The sequence below is a fragment of the Engraulis encrasicolus genome, chromosome 20, assembly GCF_034702125.1.
Source record: "Engraulis encrasicolus isolate BLACKSEA-1 chromosome 20, IST_EnEncr_1.0, whole genome shotgun sequence".
In the NCBI taxonomy this organism is placed as follows: Eukaryota; Metazoa; Chordata; class Actinopteri; order Clupeiformes; family Engraulidae; genus Engraulis; species Engraulis encrasicolus.
Window position 1 is genome coordinate 35,788,104 of NC_085876.1, and position 9,094 is coordinate 35,797,197.

A 9,094-nucleotide genomic window follows, 5' to 3' on the forward strand; every position below is an offset into this window, starting at 1 on the left:
CATAGTTAATACCGGCAAAAAACATTCAAAAGGGCCCAATGTCTACAGGGCCCCCAAATGAGTAGAACCACTGCTTTTAAAAATGTAGACTGGGGGAGCAGTAACAATGTACTTACCAGTAGGAGTCTTGTGAGTGTGACACTGGGGAGAGGGGAGAGTGGTCGTCTTATATATGGCGATTCTGCAGGGACGTATTATGACTCCCCTGGCCCCTGGGCCAGACAGCAGGGAGGCCCCCCTCTCTCTGTGGTATTTTGAGGTTCCAAAAATGTGGGGTTTAGTGAAGATGTTAAGGAGCCTTCGTTGTTGGGGGGGGGGGGGGTGTAGTGTTTCCCCCCCCGAGAACATTTGAAAATATAGTAATTAAAAGTGCACTTTTAACACAATTTGAGACTACAAGTATAGACCAATGATGAAGTGTTTTTTGTTGCATGCAGGCTTGGGACTCAGGGCCCCCATGGGTCTTGGGCCCCTGGGTCTGGGCCCGATATGCTCGTGCTGTAATCTGTCCTTTCAATTCTCTGGCAAACAAAGTCCAGAAGCCTTCTGAGGAGATAGGTTGGTAGACAGGTCACAGTATCTGGATACCTGTGACTGGACATCGTCTCTGGGCCAACGTTCACTGTTGCGCAAGAGGAATGTATATACACTATGTGTTGTTATCAGTCATGATCAAGTCAGTGGGTAGAGTGAGGTTGATATGGGGAACTAGTAAAAACTGGTGCAATTAAAACATTTAGTTGAGTCAAGCCAGAGGGAAATTGTTCCGTCTGTTGAGCAGTTTTCAACTGTTTTCATGTGCACCAAGAGTTTATGATCCATATTGAAAACGACTCTGATACAGTCTAATGCAGTGGTTCTCAACTGGAACAGTCTTGGGACCCACCATTTTCCACTCTCATTCGGTCGCGACCCAATTTTTTTAGCGTTCAAGTCAATTCAATGCAATTCTCAAAATGTAACCAAGACTCGAATGACTGGTTGCACGCTATCTATCTCGCATAAACATTCAGATTGTATGTATGACAACAGATGACACAGAGGTCACTAGCCTATCAAAATAAAAGTTGTAAATTGTTGCAGGAAAAGTTGGATATTTTTTTTTTTAGAATTACGTTTTTTTTTTTAAACCAAGGTTCCGCGACCCACCCATGACCCCTCCGCGTCCCACTTTTGGGTCGCGACCCACCAGTTGAGAAACACTGGTCTAATGTAAACAGGCTCTTAGTTGACGCCTTAGGCGTCAGACATACCAAGGCGGAATGGAACGGAAGCGAGATGATTGAGGTCTTTCTGCTTAGTTTCGTCTGATGTGTTCTACTCTGCCTTTCACACTGACAGCGTCGGCGTGCGCGGCAAGTCCTGTTCAAAACCACCCCCCAAAGCTAGCGTGCTACTTTGCCATTCATTTGAATGAGAGCTCCTGGCCCTATGTGTTCCAGCTTGATTCCACGATTTTCAAACGAAGACCACTTGGCCCACAGCAGAGGCCTTGGTAACACTTTCTATGAAGACCATATCTATAGCGCATTATGAGCACATTTATAACAACGTATAAAGCGCATCATAATCATAGTGAATTTTAACTACACTCATAACGCTTCATGATGGAGTATATCAACAGTCATGAATAACTATAAATCTAGCTTATAATGCATTATAAATCTTGTGCTTGTGAATGGTTATAAACTACAGGCAGTGAAGGGGCTTATAATACATTATAACTGTCATAATGCACTATGATTAATTATGATGCGCATTATAAGTTATTATAAATGCGCTCATAATGCGCTATAGATATGGGCTTCATAGAAACTGTTACTGGGGCCTTTACATGCAGTGTGTGGTATTCAATTAATCATCAATGCATCACATTTACATTTCTACGCTGGCCCAGAATTGACACTGTAGCACTTTATGATGACCACCATTCTGCAACTGTGTCAAAGGTGACTGTGTAAGTGTGTCACGGTAGCCATGTAGGCCTAGTACAATACCTGTCTAAAATGCTGAGTGACGATGACTATACAGCCCCCTTATCAGTGACCCCCACTGTCTTTTGTTGGTGAGGGACGTGAGCAATCCATAGCAATCATTTACTGCAGAGATTCCCAAAGGAATTCCAAGTGGGACCTAAAATAATTGACTTAAAATTGAAATAATATGTGTTGCTGTTGGCTTTTTATTTGAGTTGTTTATTGTATTGGGTCAGAGGTAGGTCCCGAACATTTGACAAAATTTCAAGTGGGCCTCAAGTTGGAAAAGGTTGAGAACCCCGGATCTACAGTGGTCTGGGGCCGCATTTCAGCAGCTGCCCATGTCATGTGGACCTTCACCTCTAGTAATCTGACCCTGTCTGAAGCAGTTTCAATACACACTAAGTGAATATGGCCTTTTATTTTTGTGGTAAGCTGATTCGGACGGAAGACTGATAATGATGCAATGATAGCCATAGACTAGTAAAATAATTAATGACTAATTGATTGACAGTTAGAATTGTTTTAGAATTCTTTTGATTGACAGTCAAATGCAACGAGCCAGCGGTGTCGGCCTATCAGCGTTTGTTCTCAGCGTTGCTAAGGTACGTGTCCGGAAATTTTTGGCAGTCTCGCAGGTCTATCACTGAAGTTTCAAAACCGTTGAATGGTATACAGTAGCAGCCCGCTGTCTATTTACTACACACTTCAGTGCTCCCACCTCCACCCCTTTCCTCATTGCGCTTCACGTCCCAGATAGCATAGTGCATGGGTTCTCAACTGTTTCTTACTTTGGGGCCCACCTGAAATTTTAACAAATGTTCGGGGCCCACCTATGACCCGATAAACAATAAAAATCAAATAAATCAACAGCAACACACACAAAAATGTCATTTTGATTTTTAGAAAATGATTACAAGGCCCACTTGGAATACCTTCAGGGCCCATCAGTGGGCCCCGGCCCACAGTTTGAGAATCACTGGCATAGTGCATATTCCAATTGAAAAATAAATGAAAACATAGAATGCGCTTCAGGCCTATCACTGTAAAATGCCATGGTAAACGTTCTCTGAGGAATCTACAGCGGATTGGAAGAATCCTTTGTTTTCTTAGAGGTTCCTCACAGAACCTTTATGACTTCCCCTCAGTGTGTTCAGGGGCCGGATTCACAAAGCTTTCTGGTACTTTTCTCTTAACTTTTGTCTTAAGAACAAAGTTAAGAACATTCCATATTCACAAATAAACATCTTACATTTTTTCTTAACTTCCATCTTATCTTTTTTCTTAATTGTCGTTATTGACGTTAGTCTCGCAAAAGTTTTTTCCCCCCAACAAGAACGTTCGTTAAGAAGTTCTTAAGTCATAAATGTAAGAAGTTCGTAAGAAATGCCATAGTTCTTACGAAAATATTGAGGAATATCACTTAAGATAAATCTTAGGAACTTCGTAGTTTTTGTCTTAAGAATCGTCCTAAGATTAATCTTAAGAAAACTTTTGTGAATCCGGCCCCAGGTCAAGAGAGAACCTTGCTACCCTACAACAGCAAAGTGCAGTAACTATGCCAACATGGAAATTGAGAAAACGACCTTCAAAGTATTGGTATTAGGTTAGATGGCATAGCCATAGAGAGACTTGTTTTACCTATGGCAAACCAAAGTCATCAAATTCAGGATCAGTATAATTTGCTATCATGTGCACCTCTGTGATTTATGTGTCATCAGAGTTCTGATGTGGACAGTGTGATTGGGCAGACAGTGACAAGAGGGCACTAGGCTCTGACAACCTGGGAGTGCCATCGTCACTGAGACTCTATCGTCACTCTGATACGCAGCAATAAAACGCGGCCATCCACCTGTGGACTTTGCATGCCCCCCACATCGCAGCCCTGATTTGCATATATATACATATTTCCCCTGTCAGCCAAGACCCACTCACAATCACAGAGAGACACAAAGGATACCACTATACACATACAGGTAGGTGAGCCACTTACATGCACATTCTAATCAAGACATGATACTTTGGTTTTTAACTGAGCATCACTATTATGTCCATGTACTCTACATGTATATCTGTATGTTTTGTTTACCTTGTCATCACATTTATTTTGCAGTTAAAGAAGCTGAAGAGGAGTCATGAAGGCCTTCCTGGTTCTCGCATTTGCTATTGCTTCAGGTATGATTTCTCTATAACTTTTAAAATTATATGCAAAAAGGTCTGGAATTGAAAAATATACAGTATATACCCATAATAGACAGTTAGTGGGCTAATGAATGACAATAAGTGATTTTGTTTATATAACAGTTTGCCAAGGAGATATCTTGGCCCAGGACCAGACCTTGGCTAATCTGGACATGGTGAAAAATGCATTCTGGAACTATGTTGCCGAGGCAACGTTGACCACTGAGGCAGCCCTGCAGAAGATCAGGCAGTCTGAGCTGGGACAGGAGATGAAGTGAGTGACACTTCGACACATTTGTTAACCTGGGCCTGCCCATACCTCCTGTGATGCTGCAATGAGTTTCAGTCTGGCCAAGCTGGCAGTCCATTCAATTTCCAATTGCACACTGATTTGAAGCCAGTGAAATTTGAGCATTTTGTAATACAATACAACATAACACGTATTTATATAGCGCAGTATCATAACTATAAAGTAAAGTGATCCAAACATAGCCTAACTTCAAAACATGAAGACCTAGCTTACTAGCGCAGGAAGACTGTGTAGTTGTACTTCAGTGGCTCGAAGGGGCAGCTTTATGGTGAAGACACTCCTTCTCACAACAAGGCCTCACTGGAAGTTAAGTCAGAGGAAAGAGTGGTCTGACTGACCACTTTGATCAGTAGCACACAGAGACATTTGTTTGATGTGGGATTAAGCCTCTGAGAGCTCTGAAATCACCGGAGCCTGTCAGAAGATCGAGAGAACTTTGTCGTCGCGGTAGGCTGCTCACACATTTGTACTTTTCGTTGACCAATCTCAGATGCAAACTCCTCATTATGTTGTCCTGTTACTGAACTGCTGTGTGATTGTGTCTTATTCAAAGACCGTCTATACGGTATGTCAATATCTTTACTATAATATACATGTATTAATTATTATTGTTAAAATGATCACTATTTTGCAGCTCAAGGATTTCCAACAGTGCTGGTGCCATCAACCAATACGCAGCCACTGTTCGTGGTCAGGTGACCCCTCTGACCGAAGACCTGCTGGCCAAGCTATCCCAGGAGGCCGAGCAGCTGAAGGCCCGCGTGGAGAAGGACCTGAGCGCCATGGCAACCGAGCTGGAGCCCTATGCGGAGGAGATCAGACAGGACCTGCAGCAGCAGATGGAGGATCTGAAGAGGTCAGTAACTAACAAACATGTTTGGCCGGGCCCTAATAAATATCAATATGGGTCATTTCACGTGAAATCAGACACTTTGGGACCCGACCGACACGAATTTCAATCATACTTGCTGTGCCTGTTTAGTAGCAAGGTAGCACCCCAGAACTGCATTTGTGTGAATCTGACACCAATAGTCTATTAAGGGAGAAACAGACTAGCGAAGGTTTACATATGAGGGTAGGACACTATGCATTCAGCCTTGATTATATCAGTCAGTGTAAGTCACCAAAAAGGTGTCTGTGGTGTTATTTGAAAGCTCTTTTCTGATTTCTGATTTCACGTGAAATGACCCATATCAAACATTTTGTTATGTTACATTACGTTACATCACACTTAGCTGGCGCTTTCATCCAAAGCAACTTTCAGTTATTCAGTTATATCAGTACAGGGTATTGGTTACAGTCCCTGGAGCAGTGTGGGGTTAGGTGCCTTGCTCTGCTCACGGGCAGCCCTGGAGTCAGATGGAGTCAGCAGTGTGGGGTTCGGTGCCTTGCGGGCAGCTCAGCCATGAAATCAGTGTTTTAGGCTTGCCCATAGTATGTCCTAGATGTTGGGGATGTGCAATAACTAGGGCTGGGACTCGATTAAATTTTTTAATTGAATTAATCTTTAGGCTTTGAAATTAATTAATCGATTGAATCGCATTTTAATCGCATTTAAATATCTGACTTGAGAACAGTGATAATATTTGTTTTTTTCACATGGATTTTGAATAATTACAATAAATAAGCTTAATCTAAAAATATTATTCATTTTTAAAAGAAAAGAGAATTCTTCTTAATTTCAGCAGGCTGTTCACCATCAGGCGTAATACTGCCCTCCACTGGTCTAATCCAGAACTATGTAGCTATATTATACTGAGATTTTTTTTTTTTTAAATCACGTTAATTAATTAATCGCATCGCGTGATTAATTAATCGAAATGAATGCATTAATGTCCCAGCCCTAGCAATAACACATTTGGTACCCACCCACTGTGTTGACATGACACTTTTTTTTCACCCTTTAGGGACGTGAGGCCGTATGCCGAGGCCATGGACTCCGAGGCCCTGAGGGCCTCTCTGATGCAGAAGACCGAGGAGCTGAGAGGCGGCCTGGACCAGAACCTGGCCCAGATGCAGACCCAGCTGGGCCCCCACACCCAGCAGCTGAGGCAGAGCGTGGACCAGCACCTGCAGGACTTCCAGAAGAGCGTGGCTCCCCTGGCCCACAGCTTCCAGACGCAGCTGGCCCACAGGAGACAGGAGCTTCAGCAGAGCCTGAGCCCTTACGCTGAGGAGCTGAAGGGGAGGCTGGATCCCCTGGCACAGGACCTCAAGAGCCAGCTGGTCGGTCTCTGGGAGTCCTTTGCTAAGGACCGCCAGTAAGACCTCTCTGTTTGTAGTATGTGGGGTCAATGACGTTTTAGTAGTAGCACACGTCAGGATGGGGCAACTAGAGCTAATGCCATTGTGTGGATTTTTTTTGTTTTGTTATTTATTGGATCATGTAATAAGCATATTCATTGCAGTGCATTAATTATCAATTATTCATTAATTCATGTGCATTATCTGTGGTTGTATCACCTGAAGTCTGTGAGCCCAAAAAATCGTCATTCACCCATGAGCGCCTGTGGCACTGGCCCGAACACTGAATGATCTTGGGTCAAGTCATGGGCACCCACGAGGAGGACTTTACTGCAAGGGAATCAAAGAAGAACTTTTGGAAAACCTCATAATGTTGGCCTTATTAGATCGGCATGGGTATAAATTAAGTCATTGGTAGCTTAGTGTAACAAGATTAATTTTATTGGTGTAGTGAAACAGTGAGACCAACATATATTACTCGCTGAGGATCCCTTTAAAGGACCTTGTAGATTTTTGACACTTGTGATAAATATTTATATTTTCTGAGATGACTGCAAGATGTAGAGTCATAGGCAATCTTTGCCTTTTATGTATTGTCAAACAACAGAGACACCGTATGTAGGAACACAAATAGTTAAACAGGTAGGAATGAACTGAAATAGCTGCTTCTTGTGAATATTTTTGTATTTATTTATTAAGCAACATTTTTATTTTCTATTTCAAAATACTGCAGTAATAACATTAAATAAAATACCTGTACATTTGCATATCGTCTATTTTTTTTATTTAATACTTAATATCCTAAAGACAGAATACTTAACGTCCTGTAGAGTGGATTGATACAGAAGGGGGGGGGGGGGGGGGGGGGGGGGGGGGGCGTGGGGGGGGGATGAAGTTCCTAGATTTCGTGGTGATTTTGACAACCAAATTGGCAATGACATTTTGACAATCATGGATCCATGATCCTTTCCCCAAAAGCTTCCCACTATTGGCCTTTAGTAAGGTGGGCACCATCTAGTGGTTAAGGGGGTTGGTGTTGGAAATCAGAAGTTTACAGGTTTGAAACCTGTACTACTGTGGGGCACTGTGGCGCAGCACGCTAAGCCCCCCACATTTGGGCTTGCATGCCCACGGGGACCCCGGTTCAAGGCCGGCCGGGGTCATTTCCCAATCCCACCTCGTCTCTCTGTCCCTCTCGCTTCCTGTCACCATCTCAGACTCTCCTATCAAATGAAGGCATAAAAACCCTCATTGCGAAACACTATCCTAAAGAATACTTCTGAAAAAATGGTCTGGTGTGAAATAGACAGCTTGATCATTGTTGTAACTGCACAAAAGAACAAAACAAAAGTGCAGCAATTGGTGCATCTCACCAGGTCCTTGTATATTTATGTTTTCGTTTCAGAGACCAGTTGTGGCCTATCATATCCCAGCAGGGCCACTGACAGCTTTGGTCAGGCCCGGGACAAAATCGACTTAAAGGGCCCCCGATCCAATACATTTAATGTAACGAGGACCCAATTCTGGGCCCCTTCCCTGGGCCCGGGACAACTGACCCCTGTCCCCCCCTGTCAGCTTCCCTGTATAGTCAAACACAACTCCCCTTCAGGAGAGAGACTTTGTTCTCAGGGGTACCTATAAATAGAGGGATTTCGACTCTGAATAGGCTACCACTGACAAAACCATATAGGCTGGCGCATCAAAAACACATCAACACATCATATTACATCTAACAAGGATTTCAAGAACTGCAGGTCATTTGGGTGGGGATTGTTTATTCACACACAACTGAATCTTTTATTTTCAAACAAACCAGCCATGAAGCTTTTGCAGGTACTTCTATTTGTGGTTCTGGTGGTAAGTAACAGTATTCCCAAGTTACTATTTTACACTAATAATAATGGTACCACATGTAGAAATCGATTAAAAGGCCTATTTGTAATCCAATGTAATATATATATATATATAAGACTGACACTCTCTGACGCACTCTGAATCAGACCCTTGGTTTTTTTCCTCAAATGATTGTACGCTGGTGAATTAATGTCAAAATGAATGTAAACAAAAAGAAAAATGGGTAAATGTGACTTCTCTGCTATGACTGTGATCACCGTTCATGGTTAGGAGTCGTTCAAAAGAATCAATTCATTCTTGAATAACACAACGCTACTTTGCCGTGGCATACAGTGGCATACAAACTCTTCTTTTGCATGATTTGCAATACATGCTACTTGGAAAAGGAAAGGATGATTCATTTAAGCTTTTCATTTTTTTTTTATCAGTATAATAATTTCCTTGTGTTTAATTAATCGATCATAATCAAGTCCCATCCCTGTAAGATATAGTATGCAAAACTGCATATGATGTGTTTTGCCACTGCTTT

General features: G+C 42.5%; 1 protein-coding gene across 1 annotated transcript; it reads left to right on the forward strand.

Annotated features, from left to right (window-relative positions):
- The first annotated feature begins 4,072 nt into the window (after nt 1–4,072).
- LOC134435888 (apolipoprotein A-IV-like) lies at nt 4,073–7,455 on the forward strand. The gene is made up of 4 exons (XM_063184928.1): nt 4,073–4,151; nt 4,281–4,431; nt 5,102–5,323; nt 6,375–7,455. The coding sequence occupies exons 1-4, from the start codon at nt 4,112–4,114 to the stop codon at nt 6,730–6,732; spliced, it is 771 nt and encodes a 256-aa protein (XP_063040998.1). The 5' UTR covers nt 4,073–4,111; the 3' UTR covers nt 6,733–7,455.
- The last annotated feature ends 1,639 nt before the right edge of the window (nt 7,456–9,094 follow it).